This window comes from Odocoileus virginianus, chromosome 34 (genome assembly GCF_023699985.2).
Source record: "Odocoileus virginianus isolate 20LAN1187 ecotype Illinois chromosome 34, Ovbor_1.2, whole genome shotgun sequence".
In the NCBI taxonomy this organism is placed as follows: domain Eukaryota; kingdom Metazoa; phylum Chordata; class Mammalia; order Artiodactyla; family Cervidae; genus Odocoileus; species Odocoileus virginianus.
The window spans coordinates 31,892,384-31,911,046 of NC_069707.1; the positions used below are offsets into that span (position 1 = coordinate 31,892,384).

The following is an 18,663-nucleotide window of genomic DNA, read 5'->3' on the forward strand; positions in this document are numbered from 1 at the left end:
AAAAACAAGAATAGTCAGTCACACATCAGAAATGGCTGTTCACTTTGTGAACCTGAAATGAACTTTGGATCTTGTCTCTCCTTCGGACAACACAGCTGTGGATAATTGTCTACAACCCTTGTACTCTTAGCAGTCCAAAGAGATGCAGCCCCACCCATTCCCTGCCCCCGCCCTCCCCAAACACACACACAAACACACACACACACACACATCCTCGCAGGAAAGCAGCAGTCTTCTGGATACACAACTTTTATTTGCAAATCCACATTTCTTAGCTTAGAGATACTTATTCTATAGAAGTTTTTTCTATCTTACAATATTTAGACTGGCCAAAAAATCAGGGAAAATGTCCTTGAACTATAGTCATAAAAAAATTTACTTGGTGCTTATCAAAGCACCCACATATCTAATTCCTGTGCTAGGCTTCAGTAGGAAGTGTGATCACACTTAGTTTCAAAGTTCAACAGTTTCAATCATAGATAAACACGTACCCACAGATCTGGGCGGGACAGTTATTGCAGCTAACGGCAGAAAACAATCACGAGGGGGTCAGAGCCTCCTGCAAGACCCGCTGGTTCGGCTCTCTCCGCCTGGTCTGTCTTATCTCCTTAAACAGGACCAATCAGCCCAGCTGTCCTATGGATCTCCTTATCCCGCTGGAACCTGAACATTCACCTATTCTCCCTAAGGCTTGCCCTCTTTGCTCTGATTCCTGGAAATATTTTTAGGTTTCACCTGATTTTCTGCTCTGCCACACTAAACTAACCAAGTAGGAAATTTTGCATGAGAGTTACTTACCTCATTTAAGAAGTACTGACTAGAGATAGGGCAGTAAAATTAGGCATAAATAAAAGTTTTGCTGTTCATTTGAAAGGAAAGGATAGCCTTTATTGAGAAAAGTAAGATAAAAACATTTCCATACATGATCATGTGAATTTAGCACTCAAACTGGAGACTAATCGTATGTTTTAAGTTGATTAAAGAGTAGAAGAAAGGGTCTCTTTCCAGACAAGAAGAAAAAAAAAAAAGAATGCTGTATAAGAGCAAGTGCAAACTAAGTATGAACAGGTGTGCTTGCCTTTCCCTTTAGAGTCAGCGCAGAATTTATATTCTGACATTTCCTTTAAGAACAGGAGGTCAACAACAAAAAAATGAAATAGTTGCTTATTGTAAACTGGTCACAGTGACACTTGTAGAAAATAATCTGCAGTAGCAGTAAATGGAAAAATGCCCAAAATGTATGCATCCAAGGGAGGCTAAAATGCCCTTCCCGCACCCATTCCCCTCAAGAGCTCTAACTCACCCCTCAAGTCCGAGCCCAGCTGTCCCCTCCTCTAGTAAGCCCCCACTCTCACTGCCAAGGGGCACCAGGGCCTCCTTCCTGCCCCACGGCTCCTTTAGAACATTTACCACACTCTTGGGATCATTTCCATTTCTGATGTCTCCTCCCTTTCTTCAAGACTGAAAAGACTGTAACTTGTGTTTTTCTGTTATTCCTGGTGTCTGGCAAAGGGGAAAGGCGTCTATCCACTTAAGATCTGCTAAGATGTTCTATGTAGAGGCAACTGTGTCTGCATGTGTTTTGAAGAATATATAAAAATCAGTAAGATACTTCTATAAAGAAGTAGATATCCTTCTGCAAAGTGCAGATAAAAAGCTTTGTTATTATATATAAAAGATAGGAAGATTCTAAAAGGTGGAGAGAAGGCAGACAGGCTAGGGACCTCAAGACCCAAGCAGCAACACTGCAATGAGTCCCCCTGGGCTTCCTTTTAGTTCATATATCCCAGACTTGCTGCCAAAAAAGTCAGCAACCTGGATATTCCAACAAGTAAGGACAAAAAGAAACCCCAAGAAAGGCCTGCTATCTCTCCAGCCAAAGGACCAGAAGAGGAGCGGCCTAGCAAGAAACAAAACAATAACCACTCCACTCCAATTAAACATCACCATGCCAGGAAAGACGGGCTTGCCAGGCTGTGAAGAGTTGCCCCAAGTTCTCTTCGAGGAGAACATCAGAGACGGCTGAGTAGGAAACTGGTGATTTTATTCCCACTAGTGATTAAAAAAAAAAAAAACTTTCCTTGCCACCCCTGTCCACAGCATCAGTGCAGACCCCGTGGAAGCACTAATTAGGAGCCTAGCACATCCCAGGCAGGGAGACATCAATGGAGACAGAGGAGGATACTGAATTCCCACTCTGTCCAGCCACAAGGGTTTCTGCTGACTCCAAGTGTCAATAGAGGGTGAAAAAACCTGGACTCTAACACGTGGCATTAATAGGATAGTGCCCCCAATTCCCCTGCTAAAGTCAGCTAAAGCAGAAAGTGTAAATGAGATCCACAGTCTCAAACATAATCCCTAAAATATCCAGGTTTCAGTTGAAAATCATTCATTACAACAAGAACCAGGAAAATATTTTTGAATGAAAAAAGATAACAGATGCCAACATAAAGACAACACATGTAGGAATTATCTGACAAGGATTTTACAACATCCAACATAATGCTTCAATAAGCAATTATGAACATGTTTGAAACAAATGCAAAGGGTGGAAAGTCTCAGCAAAGAGATAAAAATTCTTAGCAAGGAAATAAAAGTTACAAAGAAGAATCAAATGGAAATTTTAGAAACAAAAAATCTGCAATAACTGAAATATAAAAATCAATGAATGGGCTCAACAGCAAAATGAATTAGAGGAAAGAATCTGTGAAACTGAAGACAGAACAATAGAAATTGCCCAATCTGAAAAAGAGAAAAAAGAGACTGGGGGAAAAAATGTATATAACCTCAGGGATCTGTGGGACTAAAATAAAATCAACGAAACTTTCTAAATTAGTAAATAATTTCCAGATGCAAGTTGTATTATCTGAAGGTTTGGGGCCCCTATGCTATTGAAGAACAAGTGGAATGTGAAGGACAAATACAGACTTTTGGTGTATTAATATAACACTTAAATCAGATTCAAGTAGCCTAAAAAATGAATGTAGCTTTTGAACATTCACAGGTTGGTGCTGAACAGTATATATAGTCTACAAAGTGAAGACAATCAAGTTCATTTATCATGAGTATTAAGAAGATAATAAATGATGGTAATACATTCTCTTCAAATCAATGGAACTTCAGAATGAACATCTCAGAACAGGACGGCTCTGTTGCTAGTAGGGTGATTTTTGTCTATAGAGGAAAACATTCCTATCATTTGGATGAAAAATGCTATCTTGCATGAATTGACAAGCCCCATGAAGTTTAACTAAGACAAGGCACACTTTTAACAGTATAAAGTAACAATTATTGGAGTTATCTTCAACCTATATTATCAGTGATCAGATTGGAATATTTTTATTTTTTGGTACAAATGTAGAATAAAATTTTATAAAGGGTAGATACACTCCATACAGATGGTCCCTTAAAGTTTAACCTGAAAGAATCATTAAATCTGAAGAAACCCAGTGACAATTAAAAAATAGTAAGCTTTTGAGGGGGTGTATAGAAGAGATAAAAATAAGGCTTCAAATATTTCTGCTCCCATATACTTTTCTGATTAAAATGAAAATAAGTGAATATCCTAGTTAAAAAGAATCCAGAATCACTTTTAAATTCCTGTGAATAAACTAATGAAACATGGTCTACTCCAACCCTATTCATTAGTCTAGTGTTTGTCAGCATCATAGAAATTTATTAATGATAATATGATTCAAATATCTGGTGTCCGGAGAATGTTCACAGCTCCTTCTGCCCTTAAGAGAAGTAGAAGAGCAGTTTTAGGTATGATCTGTCTTTATTCCCAAATCTGAACAATTCTTACACATTCAAACATGTGTGAGACTCAGTAGGAACACTTTCCTACTGTTAGGCGGAGGCCACAAGTTTCCCTGAGAAGGTCGTGTATCACAGAGGATTCCCAGTTCTAACTCTGGTCAACAGTCTCCAAACAATGCAACAGTGTAAATAGAGGATGTATAAAACAGAAGGCTCTTTCACAAAGATTTACTGTCCTGTTTTTGGAATAAAAAAAAAGTATCAGTCTTCTTGGTTAAAGGTTGGCAAATGTGTTTTCAACTTTAAAATGTCTGAAATTGGCTCTTTTCTTTCTTGATAGAAGCTGAGTCCGGTGATGTGTTCAACATCTGTGATCCGAGCTCTGTGTAGCTTCAACAACTCTTCAACCCATAAAGATTCATGCTGCCCGTGCTATGAGGGTGGGAAAGAAAGAAAAGTCACTGGACAATATTCAATCCACCTTCCCTACACACTCTGCATCTCCCTCATTGCAATCAGCCATGACACCCTGTCTCTTAAATGGTAGATGCCATGAGAATTGTTAGGCATAATCCCTGCTCGTGAGCAGTTCACCGTCCAATACATGCCATGCATGTTTGTTTAACAGATGTATTAAATCTGAGGAAAGTGCATGTGGAACACATGTACCTACATTGCCTTGGTGCAAGAAACAGTATGGGTTTAAAAATGTTGGAAAACAGAAGCGACATGCCATGGTACAAAGAATATGGGAATTAGCATAAAGGAACTTGGATTGATGCTGAAGAACTGATGCCTTCAAATGATGGTGCTGGAAAAGACTCCTGAGAGCCCCTTGGACAGCAAGATCAAATCAGTCAATCTTAAGGGAAATCAACCCTGAATACTGGTTAGAAGCTCTGATGCTGAAGTTGAAACTGCAGTATTTTGGTCATCTGATGCAAACAGCAAACTTGTTGGAAAAGTCCCTGATGCTGGGAAAGATTGAGGGCAGAAAAAGAAGAGGGCATCAGAGGATGAGATGGCTGGATGGCATCATTGATGCAATGGATATGAACTTGGGCAAACTTTGGGAGATGGTGAGGGACAGAGAGGCCTGGCATGCTGAAGTGCATAGAGCTGCAAACAGTCAGAATGACTGGGTGGCTGAACAACAACTTGGACTCAAGTTCTACTTCTACCATTATCCTACCAGGTAAACTGAGGCAAGTTATTTAACATCTGAATACTAATTCTTTTACCTGCGCCCTCCTCACAGGGTTGTTCTGAAGATCAAACACAATGCTGTGTGCAAATGAGCTATACAAATGCTAGTTCTTATCAGAATCAGTTATCTACATAGTTGCAATGAAGAAAGGGTTAGGGGAAATGGAAAAACACACTTTCACTTCTGGTGAAGTAGTGAAGTTCTAGCTAATATGAGACCAAAAAAGAATTAAAGACTTATGCTCTGGCACATGGAAGCAGAGATGGAAATCATACACCCATATGTTGGTGTAAATTTTTCTGAAAATGGCCACTGGAGAAAGTCAGATGAAGAACATATCCACTGGCTGGTATGCTATGATTATACTTTAAAGACATACTTCAATAAAGGTTCATGTGCCCTGATGATATTATTAGTTGCAAATAATAAATACAGACTTTTCACATAAAAGGGAACAGATCAATAATTTCCATTTTCCCATCAGCTTCCAATCATCCACTACCGGGAAGCTGCTTCACTCGGTCTCCTCCACTCCAGCGACCCTCACCCTGGCTTTCAAGGGCAGAGCCTGACTCAGTAGACTACTCGGCCAGTAGATATTGGCCATCTGTTCCAGCATTTACATGAATAAATAAAAGACATCTGTTCTCTCAGGCCAACTTCCAGCTAATCCTTGGTCACTGTATCAGACATGAAACAGGAGGGGTCAGTAAGTATATGTGCTATGCTTAGTCGGTCAGTCGTGTCCAACTCTCTGTGACCCCAGGGACTGTAGCCCACCAGGCTCCTCTGTCCATGGGGATTCTCTAGGCAAGCATACAGGAGTGGGTTGCCATGCCCTCCTCCAGGGGATCTTCCCAACCCAGGGACCGAACCCAGGTCTCTCGCATTGAAGGTGGATTTGTTACCGTCTGAGCGACCAGGGAAGACCAATTATATGTGATACACCTTCAAAGGATTCACTTTCTAGTTCAAGTCCAATATTCAGTGTCTTCTAGTTACACTGCCTTTATAGAATTTGTTAAATTTAAGTTATCGGTATAATAGCTTTTGGAATGGTACAGATGGAAAAGGAACTTAACACCTAATTCAAGGCACTTAACATCAGTTTGGTTAGTGAAATGTAAGCATAAATCTATTGCAGCCCTTTTTTTTCCAGGGAAGGGCCCAGAATTTATACATGGATTTAGTGGCTAAGCCATATGACGTCAACTAAGTTTTTACATTTTGATCTTACTGTTAGTGCTTTTAACAGACAAGAATGATCTTCTTTGAATAAACTAAGAGGATCAAGTTTAAAACCATTCTATAGTCTGAAACATGTATGTTCTACTTATGTCTTCTTTTCCCACAGTAATGTGCATGTCAGATGTAAGACATGCACAAATATATTTATATATCAATGCTTAAAGATAAATTACAAAGGCCACTTACCGCACAGCTTTCACTATTATCAGTCCTGTGAGGCAAAATGAAAGCCAAGGGATCTAAATTTTCACACTGTAAGGGAGTCTGGGATGTGTTTTTACAACTTGTTAGCACAATGAAGAAGTGAGTTGGAATCAGAACTTCCTGTTTACGGATGATTTTGCTGTTTCTGTAAAATACGGTAATATGCACTTTAAGAAAAAAATAACTATCTTCCCTTTAATGACTATCTCACTCAGGTATATTTTTAATACAATATATCCCCCAATGAAATTCAAATAATTAAACATACTGTAAGAAGTTAGTCATCATAATACCTCAACATTTTCTGCCAGATGGAGAAAGAAGAATTAAAAGACATAGAAACACAATCCAAATAATGTGACTTTTTATAGAAATTTATTAAAACTTTGTATTTTTTTGGTAATCCTACCTTAACATATTGAAACTGAGACACTAAGGGAAAAAATCATCAATTTTGAAAATGTGCAATCAAGACTCTAAAGCATTACTGAGAATCTTTTAAACTCCAGGCAGTTACGAACAGAGAGGAAAAGAGAGAGAACTGGTTTGAGATTTTTTCATTCCAGCTCCTTCAGAGCAGCTGTTGTTTTAACTGGATCTTCTTTCCTATCCTATAACTTTGTTTTTACTTTTTGTTTTTAATTAAAGTATATTCTCAAAGATGTCCCAAGTGACACCTTTACCTCATCTTAATTCTATTTCCTTAGATCTGAAGACTAGATTTGTTTGGGGGAAAAAAAAGTAGATTCATTTGGTTTTTTAGTTATCTGTCAAAATTTAAGGTAGTGGTGGTATCATTAAAAAAACAAACAAACACAATCTTATGTGGAACCACTATACACAAAGCAGATTAAAATGTGTTCCAGCTGAAGCTGTGAATGGGAAAGGAATAAGTTCTCTTCTCTACCCATTATCCTGCTGCTTCCTCTGAGGCATTTACATAGGATCCTTATGCCTTAAAGAATATATTAAAAATATAATTTTACAAATGATGTGGTCACAGGTGTACATGTATAAACAGTAACCTCTAAGTCAGCCTGAGGGAGTGGTTCTCAGAAAGGGGGTAAATCCCAGTGTAGGTTTCACTCCACTTTTCTCATAGACTGAAGAACCAAAATTGCTTCCAAAAATTTTGCAATTGTTTTAATGAAGATCAACCAATCTCTAAAATGTTCTTCCCCTTTCCTTTATGAAAGCACCACTGATGGTTTCTCAAGAAGGTCAGTGTATCATTTGAGACTGGAAGGGGGCAGGGCACAACCTTTAAAAACATAACATAGTCCAAGGAGGTGACATAAATTGGTTAGAACAAACTAGGTCCAAGGTGGCGGACGATTCAAATTCCACTAGACCTTGGGGGTCAGTATACACTTGCTGCAACACATCAGCACCCCAAATGACATGCCCACAGGCGCCATGACAGTCCCAAGGCTGACTCTAAAGATGAGAAAGTGGGCAATGCCCAATTTCTGGAAATACCCACCCCTTCGTCTAAGGAGCTGGAATACCCCCTCCCACTCATTAGCCTGTGAAATTACCCACCCCTATAAAAACTGACACTCCATACCCTGGGGCCTCCTGCCTTCTGAGATGGCCCACATTCTGTCTATGGAGTGTGTATCTCCCTGAATAAACCTCATTTCTCTTTACTAGGGCTCGCTCTTGGAAGTCCTTCCTGTGTGGAGCCAGCAACCCACACTTGGTGGCCATCCCAGGGACTCAGAAGGATCTGGGACATGCCATCCTCTTCCACCCCACTTTCGTTCCTGCAACAAATTCCCCTCGCAGCAGAGTTGGATAAAATGGAAAGCTGCGACATTCAACCTACGGCAACACTGCGGCACTATGGCTTCATTATTTATCTTGAAACTGGCAGTTTGCTAGTTAAAAAGGCATCTTCACAATAGCCACAGAAAGAGATTTTAAACACTGTTGTTATCTTCTTAACAAAAGGCAGAGTTCAGTATTTAATATGAGCTATAGAATAATTCACCTAAGCTGAGTGGGGGATAAACACTACTTTCATCTAAAAAATATTTTACTGAATATCAAAACATCAAAATTAATCAGCTATTTCAAGGTGCTTCCTGCATAATCAGAAATGTCAGCTACACAAATATGAATAGTTAGATAGAAGAGGTTCTGCTGACTCAACTGGATGGTAGTCCCATTTGAGAGCTGTATTTAAGAGTAAATGAAATATGTTCTTACTGCTTCAGAGTCTCCAAGGAATCATAACGTCCGTCATAATCAGAATCGAACACAGGACCGCTGACAACATTGAGACCATTTCTTTCTTCAGCATACTTCTGCAGTAAGGTGCCATGCAAGTAGCGCCATATAACTGAAACAAGAAGGAAGATGCTACAGTGTCAAAAGAACAAGATGGCATAAATCAACTATGGGTCAAATTATGAATCAAATTTAGCATTTGTCATAAGTAGGGATAAAGTGAAGTCTGGCCAAAAATCCATTGTTCAGCTTTTGCTCTTGCAAAGACTAACCAGCAAACGCTGAATTCAATTCTACTTCAGGCATCCCTAAACATATGTATTATCACGAAGCTGAGATCACATATCACTAAGCATAAAAAATATAAGAACACAAACAAGGCAAGCTATTCAAATTTATTGTTAACATCTGTATTTTTTTGGAAATATTCTAGAGAATTTTGAACTATTCAAAAGCATTCCAGAGGTAAACTACAGTAAAATTTTCCTTGTATGCTCTGTAAGTTACTTAAAGTATAAATGTGTATTATTCTTAAAAAAGCCAATAGCTGCAACAATTAATAATGATGTAAAATCCATTCATTTTAAATTAAAAACAATTATCAAGAACTTCTAAATAGTTAAATAAGGCAACAGACTGAAATTTAATATATATTAGTAGATTACATTAGCTAGATAAGTTAGGAAGAACATTACATTCTTTTCCCACAAGTGTTTGTAATATAAATATATATATAAAATATAAATATAAAAGTGTTTGTAAATATAAAGCATAATAATAAATATGGGACTATATCATAATTCAATACTTGTAGGATTTTTTTGTGTACTGGTATTTTCTAAGTTAAACAAACCTATAAGAACATCTTTGATGTTTAGTCATTTAATTTGGAGGATCAGTCATTTACATATAAATCATACCTATAATTTTGGGAAATTCATTTGAAACTATGAGATATAAGATTAAAAATTTTACCTTGAAAACTCTGGTACATAGGCACTATATTAGTAGTAAGTAATGCTTCAGAATATACTTGACTTGAACCTTTATGTAATTCTACAAAGAAAATAACAAGAACAACTATTTCAATCTTTACAAATCACAGTAAGAACTATACTTTCTCATGGAGGTACTTAAAAAAATGGGTTATCATCTTAAACTCGTAAAACTTTCCCAGGTACTAGATCAAGGCGGGAAATGCAATGTGATCAGGTCCCTTAAAAAAAAACTGGATCTTTTCTTCTTCAAAATGAATTTATCAAAGAAACGAAATCTTTAATATGAAGGGCCCAAATGAAACATTCAAATTTTACCTCATTTTCCTTATTTTCAACTAAAGTATATTGTGTCAACAATCTTTCCTTGAACTCTTTCACAGAAAAAAGAAAAAAGAGAACATCTGGCTTCAAAACACCTACTAACCAGAAAAAAACATCACAAGGGATGTCTGCCTTGAAATGCTATACAAGGCTTCTTTGTATGGACTTCTGGCTTGGACCTATTTTTATAACGCAAAAGCCAAGTTCTGACTTCAGAAGCTTGCTCTGGGGACTGGACTGGATATTGAGCGTATTGACTGGAGTCCTCTGACTTTTTCCTTTTTAGGCTGGCCTCAAAATGTCTTCTCATTAACATACAGATCTGCCACTTGAAAAAATAGAACACGATTTAAAAAAAAAAAGCCATTTCTCAGGGGCCTGTATCAGTGAAAGAGCAAGGAAACTTGGGTTCTCCCTTTACCTCATTCTTTGACAAATTAGAGTTTTCTTTTTAAACAACAAAATGGTTATCTCCTTCCTAAGAACCCTGATGCATCCTTTTGAACTGAGTTTCTCAAATTCTGTTTAAAAGAAATGTAGAAAAGTGAAGAATGTTCTATCTACAGTGGTTACCCTAAATCCATCACCCTCCAAACAAAAGTAAACAGGTTTCCAAAACTCAAGTTTTAGATACTTGAAAAATGTCCCTCATAGTTCTATTCCCCATTCACAGTTTTCACCAATAAATAAACAAGATGTACACTTCCCCATAAGAAAGAAAAGGAAATGGAAGAAAGAAAAAACATAAGGGAAAGGGAACAGCAGAGAGGCAGAGACTTACGTGGTGGGGAGAGGAACCCATAGCTCAGTTTAGCGTTATTTTTATAAAATGAACATTTATGGACAGGACTAAGAGGAATTCGGAGATCCTGGTAAAGACAGTTGGAAAAGTCTTCTGTAAAGAAACTGTCCTGAAGAACAAAATGAAAAGGACAATGAGGGATGAGGCATACAGAACAGAACAAAACACTAGAGCTTTATAATAAATCAAAGGTAAACCACATCATAAAATTATGGAGTTCTGGTTGTCTGTTCATGCCCTGCTCCACTTTTCAGTTTTCTGTTAGTGTATTCATCTTGTTTCTAACCAAAGTGTAAAAACTCTTTATAATATTAAGGATATTAATCAGTTGTCATATATGTGCAAATTTTTCCTACCATGTTGTGCTACTTTTGTTTATAATATTTTTGTCTATTCAGTTTCTAACTTTTGTGCAGTGAATTGCTGATTTTTAGAGATCAGACTCTTTCATAACACAACATAGCCAAAACTTGGGGGGGCGGGGCGAGGGCAGTGGGGGAAAGCCACTGAACAGTAATTTGATATGAAAACCTCATGAGTAGTGATGACTCAATTTTTGCAGCTTTCATTATATAAGAAAACTGAAAATTCAAACAGAGTCCAAGGACATTATAATTAAGACATTAAACTATAATAAATAGGATGGGGACCTACAAAACACTGGGTAAAAAGCTATATACTGAGTTTTCCAAAAAGTTCATTTGGGTGTTTTGAAGATGTTATGGAAAACCACAAATCAAGTTTTTGGCGAACTCAATATTACAAAGTCAATTAAAAAGTGTTTGAAATGTTTGAAGATGTTCTTCAAAAATTAAAAATCAAACTAAGGTAGAAACTTTCCGTACATATGTGTATGTATTCTCTCTACACACAGATACAAAAATGACATATACGTGAACAATCTTAGTGAGTAGAAACAATAACTGTGTTTTTAAAATCTAACTGCTATAGTCAACTAAGCTCTCTCAAATCCCCTTCCTATCCCTTAAGATAAGATATCCCTTATATCTATCGTATATCTTACCAGCCATTTTCAGTTTCTGAAAATCTGGTCAGTCTGGTTTAGACCCTGATGCTGGGAAAGAATGAGGGCAGGAGGGGAAGAGGGCGACAGAGGATGAGATGGTTGGATGGCATCACTGACTCAACGGAGTTGAGTGTGAACAAACTCCAAGAGACAGTGAAGGACAGGGAAGCCTGGCGTGCTGCAGTCCATGGGGTCGCAGACAGTCGGACATGACTTAGGGAGTGAAGAACTAGTTAAAACTTTATTTCTAGATAAGATGTAAGCCTCATCTCCTGCCCTCATTCTCTCTCTCAAGCTCTATTTCTTTCCTCATTTATCTTGCTACCACAGCATCCAGGGGGTGAGCGTGAGGGAGAATGGTGGTCTTATTCTGGAACATCCTGGCTCCTTTCGAGGCTGAGCTCCTCTAGTCTGGGTGGGGGACAGGACCCCAGGCCTCTCCCTGATTTGCTCTGGGAGGTCTCCCTGTAGGTGGGAGACGCAGTGAGGTTACTGAGCTTCCATGTCCTCCTCCATCCTCGAGGGCCCAAGATTTGGGCAGCTGAGGGAAATCCTTGTACTTACACAGCTGTGTACTTAACTGTAATTGATTGTAAAAGTGATCTCATGAAATTAGAAATTAACATCATCAAATATTAAAACCAAGAAAAAAATAAAAACCAAAGCCTGGGAGAAACCTTTACTGCATACCCTCATTTCACAAAGGTTTGCTCTGAATGTCAAAGTCACGGAGCTAGTCAGTGGCCAAGCTAGAACCAGGACCTAATTTTTCTGACTTTCAGTTCAGTGATCTTCTAATTTGGGAGCTGGTTACAGAGCCGAGATTGACAGTGAGAAATGATGCTGTCAAAGTTTTGCTTAGTAATAATATAAAATAACCACACAGAGGCAAAGAGGTGACAAATACTTGCATTTCTGTCGATGGTGTAGGATGTCCAAAGGGGCATCAGGATGTCATGGCTATAGCCACTCACAAACTGGTGCTGATAAAGCAGACAGACAGTGCTGTTCTGGAGAACTCTGGGTCTTCCATAGGGTAGAGCGCCACGCTTAATGGTCTTCTCTTGGGTCATAGGGGGAACGTGAAACCACTGTTCAAACACACTTAGTATGCTTTCCATGGTAAGATATAATGATACACACTCATCTGATTCTTTTCTCTACTTAATGCTATTGAAAAATTATTTGTAACTATAAAACAAAACTACTTACAAATAACAGAACCATAAACAATTAAAAAAAAAAAAGGGGTTCACAACAGTGTGTGCCTATGTAGATCCTGAAATATCAATGTGATATTAAGATATCACAAGAAGATACTACACGAGATTGCTGGGAATTTCAGTAATTAGGACTTATATTACTAAAATTCTTTAATATCATCTTTATTACTTATTTTCCAAGACATAATATCAAAAGAAAGTTTTCTGGAAGATGTGTATACTCAGAAAGCAAAAATTTTAAACTGAAATTATAAGACTATACCAAATGGAATAAGAGTACATATACAATTTATTGCCCTTTTCTCAAGCATCAGATGCTTTATAGAATTCTCTGTATATATCACTGGATTTAATTCATATGGACTCCTATAAATTGAGGCTATATACTTACTTTATAGATGAGAAAAGAGCAACTTATAGGGAACAAACACTTTTTCTGTGGACATATGGTTTCTAAGCTCATATTCAAACCCATATCTACTCAGTTCCAAAGGTGTCATTTTTCATCATGACACTTTGCCACCTTGGGGTCATCTAAAATTTCTCTAATCTGCACATTTATAGAGATTTCATAGAGAGAAGTCCAAGTCAAGACCATGCAGAATTCACTTTTGTATTCCAGCAAGAAAAAACTGTTAACCAAGTAACTTAAGGATCTGAGACTGTGTCAAGGAATATCAAAGGGATACTAAATATCCACACTTCGTCAGATGTCTGCATATGCCTAATTTTAGTTCGAGAGTTATGAAAAAGTAACTTTAGATAAATCAATTCATACTCCCTTATAATTAAGAACTAAGTGAAACAGAAACTTAGGTATTTTAAATGGGATGTGAGGACCTATTATTATAATATAAACCTATAAATATCTTCAAAATCTCAAAATACTCCACTGAGTCCATAAAGAGTGATTCAGCTTCCACCAATTACATTACATACCACTTCCACTGTAAACACCCTTTCCTTCCTTATGACTAACAGTTTAGATTGTCAAGCTAAGAAGTTCACCCAGTTCATCAGCTGGTCCTCCACTACAACCTTATTTTATTGGTTATTCTCAAGCAATGACCCCAAACTAATTCTGAGCTTCACACTGTTGAGGAAAAGCCTGCTTACCTTCTGCCATGGTCAGATTCAACTGTGTCTGAAAATCCACAATTGGCAAAATCTAAAAAATTAATGATACAATTTTTGAGGATTGAAAAATGTGCTTTAATTTTGTAACAAATGACTTTTACAGCTTAAGTATTCCACCAGAGAACAAAGATAAAATTATAACCATTCTGTACAAGTGAAATTATTTTTTTGAAGAAGAGGATAAAAACATAGGGATAATAGTTGCAAAAAGACAAAATTATTAACACAGCAGAACACAAGTCATTAAAAATAAGAATATAACTACTGTTTATAATCCTCATCTCTATTCTTATGGTCTTTTACAAGCATAAATTAAGCCTAAAATAAAAGACAGAGCATAAGATGAGCTACTCAAATGTCTGCTTTTATGGACACAAGCAATTTTGTTTATAATTTGTCATATATTGTCATCTCCTTACAACAATTACATATTAAGATAGGAGTAAAAATGAAGTGTCATAAATTCATTTCATCCCCCAAAATATTTTCCTTCTAAATTTAAAATAGGTTGGGATGCATTTTAGAGAGGGAATACTAAGATTGGTTCATAAAAGACCTCACTGCTTAGGAGGGCAGCCCGGATTCTGGGATTGAGTATATTTCAGAATTCAGCTAGCCTCCTCGCAGCCTGCAGCCAAATCAAGTCTCAATACCAGGGGATTAAAAAAGCAAAAATAAACAAATGGGACCTAATGAAACTTAAAAGCTTTTGCACAACAAAGGAAACTATAAGCAAGGTGAAAAGACAGCCCTCAGATTGGGAGAAAATAATAGCAAATGAAGCAACAGACAAAGGATTAATCTCAAAAATATACAAGCAACTCCTGCAGCTCAATTCCAGAAAAATAAATGACTCAATCAAAAAATGGGCCAAAGAACTAAACAGACATTTCTCCAACGAAGACATACAGATGGCTAACAAACACATGAAAAGATGCTCAACATCACTCATTATCAGAGAAAGGCACATCAAAACCACAATGAGGTACCATTACACGCCAGTCAGGATGGCTGCTATCCAAAAGTCTACAAGCAATAAATGCTGGAGAGGGTGTGGAGAAAAGGGAACCCTCTCACACTGTTGGTGGGAATGCAAACTAGTACAGCCACTATGGAAAACAGTGTGGAGATTTCTTAAAAAACTGGGAATAGAACTGCCATATGACCCAGCAATCCCACTCCTGGGCATACACACTGAGGAAACCAGATCTGAAAGAGACACGTGCACCCCAATGTTCATCACAGCACTGTTTATAATAGCTAGGACATGGAAGCAACCTAGATGCCCATCAGCAGATGAATGGATAAGGAAGCTGTGGTACATATACACCATGGAATATTACTCAGCCATTAAAAAGAATTCATTTGAATCAGTTCTAAGGAGATGGATGAAACTGGAGCCCATTATACAGAGTGAAGTAAGCCAGAAAGATAAACACCAATACAATATACTAACGCATATATATGGAATTTAGAAAGATAGTAACGATAACCCTATATGCAAAACAGAAAAAAGAGACACAGATGTACAGAACAGACTTTTGGACTCTGTGGGAGAAGGCGAGGGTGGGATGTTTTGAAAGAACAGCATGTATATTATCTATAGTGTAACAGATCACCAGCCCAGGTTGGATGCATGAGACCAGTGCTCGGGCCTGGTGCACTGGGAAGACCCAGAGGAATCGGGTGGAGAGAGAGGCGGGAGGGGGGATCGGGATGGGGAATACATGTAACTCCATGGCTGATTCATGTCAATGTATGACAAAACCCACTGAAATGTTGTGAAGTAATTAGCCTCCAACTAATAAAAATAAATGAAAAAAAAAATACAGCAAGAGTGTAACAACTAAGAGGGGGAAAAATAAAAAATAAAAAGGTCGGCACATGTCACTAGAGTTTAAAATATGTACATTCGCTTCCACTCACAGATTTTAATTCAATCATCATATATTTCTGCAGCATACGCTATGCAGAAGGTGCTATAAAGTCATAGCCACTGGGCTAAATATCTTCGGAATACTTACTGAGGGATCACATGAGCAGTCGAGGCTCTCCCTGGGCGCTCTTGGGAAGGGGCACTGGACCAGGGAGCGGACTTCTTTGGGATGCTTTGGAGTGTAGACAGGATTGCTTAGAAGGTGATTAAGGCTTCCATGAGTCCCATTATTAGGAGCTGGGGTCAAATTCAGTAAATCTGCACAATTCCAAGAGTGGTAAATAAAGATTTACTTAAGAAATTTCAAAATTAAATAGTAGTTTTGCTCTATGAATTTTATTTTTTAAATCTAAATATATATAAGAGTCCTTAACTCTTTACCTAAAATAAAACTAAAAATCTCTCTCTCATGTTGTAGAATATTTATGATCAGGTTATTCTTGATGGAAATATTGATATGCATGCTGTGCTTCTCTATAAAAATTTCTAAATTTTAGTGTAAACAATAACTATAGTTATCCCCTATTGAATGCTTATTATATGCCAATCGTGCTAAATATATTTAAGTTGTCAACATTTGGTAGATGAATACAGGCAGACATCATTTCATTGTTATTCAGTCATTAAGTCACGTCTGACTCTTCGCAACCCCATGGACTGCAAAATGCCAGGCTTCCCTATCCTTCACTATCTCCCAGTTTGCTCAAACTCATGTCCATTGAGTCGATGATGCCATCCAACCATTTCATCCTGTCATCTCTTCTCCTTTTGCCCTCAATCTTCCCCAGCATCAGGGTCTTTTCCAATGAGTTGGCTCTTTGCATCAGCTGGCCAAAGTATTGGAGCTTTAGCATCAGTCCTTCCAGTGAATATTCAGGGTTGATTTCCTTTAGGATTGACTAGTTTGATCTGCTTGCTATCCAAGGGATTCTCAAGAGTCTTCTATAACACCACAGTTTGAAAGAATCAATTCTTCAGCACTCAACCTTCTTTATGGTCTAACTCTCACATCTGTACATGACTACTGGAAAAACCATAGCTTTGACTTGACGGAACTTTGTTGGCAAAGTCATATCTCTGCTTTTCAATACGCTGTCTAGGTTTGCCATAGCTTTTCATCCGAGGAGCAAGCATTTCATTGTACTTCATTTTATTACACTCCAGAGATTTTTTTATAGTTGAAGGTCTGTGACAGTCCCACATTGTGAGATGATGCTTAGCATGTTTTAGCGATAAAGTACTTTTTAATTAAAGTCTGTATATTTTTGTAAACATAAGCTATTGCACACTTAATAGACTACGCTACTGTGTAAAAATAGCTTTTATATGCACTGAAAATCAAAAAAACTCATGTACTTGCTTTATTAGAGTATTTACTTTATTGCAATAGTCTAGAACTGAATTTCAATTTCTCCAAGGTGGGCTTCCCAGGTGGTGCTAATGGTAAAGAACCTACCTGCCAATGCAGGAGAATTAGGAGATGTGGGTTCAATCCCTGGGTCAGGAAGATTTCCTGGGAGGAAATGGCAACCCACTCCAGTATTCTTGCCTGGAAAATCCCATGGATAGAGGGGCCTGTTGGGCTTCAGTCTGCAGTGTCGCAAAGAGTTGGACTGGACTGAAGCAACTTGGTACACATGCACACCTGGAATCAGCATGCTTACTCAGCTAAAGGTCTCAAGCTACTAATACAGTAGACCTAGGTTTCAAAATCAGCTCAGTCCAAGTCTAAGACTCATGCTGTTAATAATAACAACAGCAAACACTTACACAGTAAAGTACTTATTATATGCCAGGCACTGTTTAGATGCTTTAGGATATATTAACTCACTTAAGTATTCAGGCTCCCACTAAAAGAATTATGTCAATACTTAGGACACATTCAAGGTTTTATAAATTCCAGTACTGTTATCAGAAAAAGGAAGCAATATTTTAAATGCAATACTCAACCATAAAAGCTCTCGTTTAGAAGGTATGGAGTAAACTAAGAATATAGCCAGAGTGTTCTCCTCCATTTCTGCAACCTTGACACTGCCGTCCATTCAACTATTACTGCTACTAGAGGATCCACCTGTTTTTTCTACCTTTCACAACCTCCAAACTCTTTTTTCTGGCTTCCACCCTGATCTGGTTCAATTGTCATCTCATTAAGTCTAGGGCCTAGCAAAGTCCCAGGCACTTGGCATTTACAGATCGTCTGCTCTGACTGTTGTATCTCACCACTGTGCAGCCTAGTGGAAACAGATAGCTATGTTTTGCATATTTTTTTCAATGACTCTGGGTCAGGAAGAAAGGTGGAAATATGAGGATCTTGCCTTGTCATTATTTCCTGAAAGGTGCCTGGCATGTGACCTACTTTCAATAGTCTATGCCAGCTCTGTGTTCAGAAGGGAGAAGAGCTACCTGTTCACACTTACCACACATTAAGTTATAGACTTCAACATTTTCAAAGGAGTCAACTTCAGTGCTGTGCTTGAATCCAGGTCCGTAGCCAATAAAGAGAGCCTACGTTGGCCAGAAAAGAAACTGGTCACTAAAGAGTTGGTCACTAAAAAGGTATTTTATATCT

The 18,663-nt window shown here is 37.9% G+C and overlaps 1 protein-coding gene across 1 annotated transcript in view; it reads right to left on the reverse strand.

The window, feature by feature from the left end:
• Positions 1–233: 233 nt before the first annotated feature.
• Positions 234–18,663, reverse strand: part of ENPP1 (ectonucleotide pyrophosphatase/phosphodiesterase 1) — a 72,942-nt gene continuing 54,512 nt past the window's right edge. Inside the window, exons 17-25 of the mRNA XM_020882482.2 lie at positions 18,512–18,599; positions 16,183–16,352; positions 14,138–14,189; positions 12,710–12,861; positions 10,751–10,880; positions 9,626–9,706; positions 8,630–8,762; positions 6,401–6,563; positions 234–4,191 (exon numbers count right to left, since the gene is read on the reverse strand). Of these exons, the coding sequence (XP_020738141.2) occupies positions 4,021–4,191; positions 6,401–6,563; positions 8,630–8,762; positions 9,626–9,706; positions 10,751–10,880; positions 12,710–12,861; positions 14,138–14,189; positions 16,183–16,352; positions 18,512–18,599 (1,140 nt within the window). The 3' untranslated portion in view covers positions 234–4,020. The remainder of the gene's footprint in view (positions 4,192–6,400; positions 6,564–8,629; positions 8,763–9,625; positions 9,707–10,750; positions 10,881–12,709; positions 12,862–14,137; positions 14,190–16,182; positions 16,353–18,511; positions 18,600–18,663) is intronic.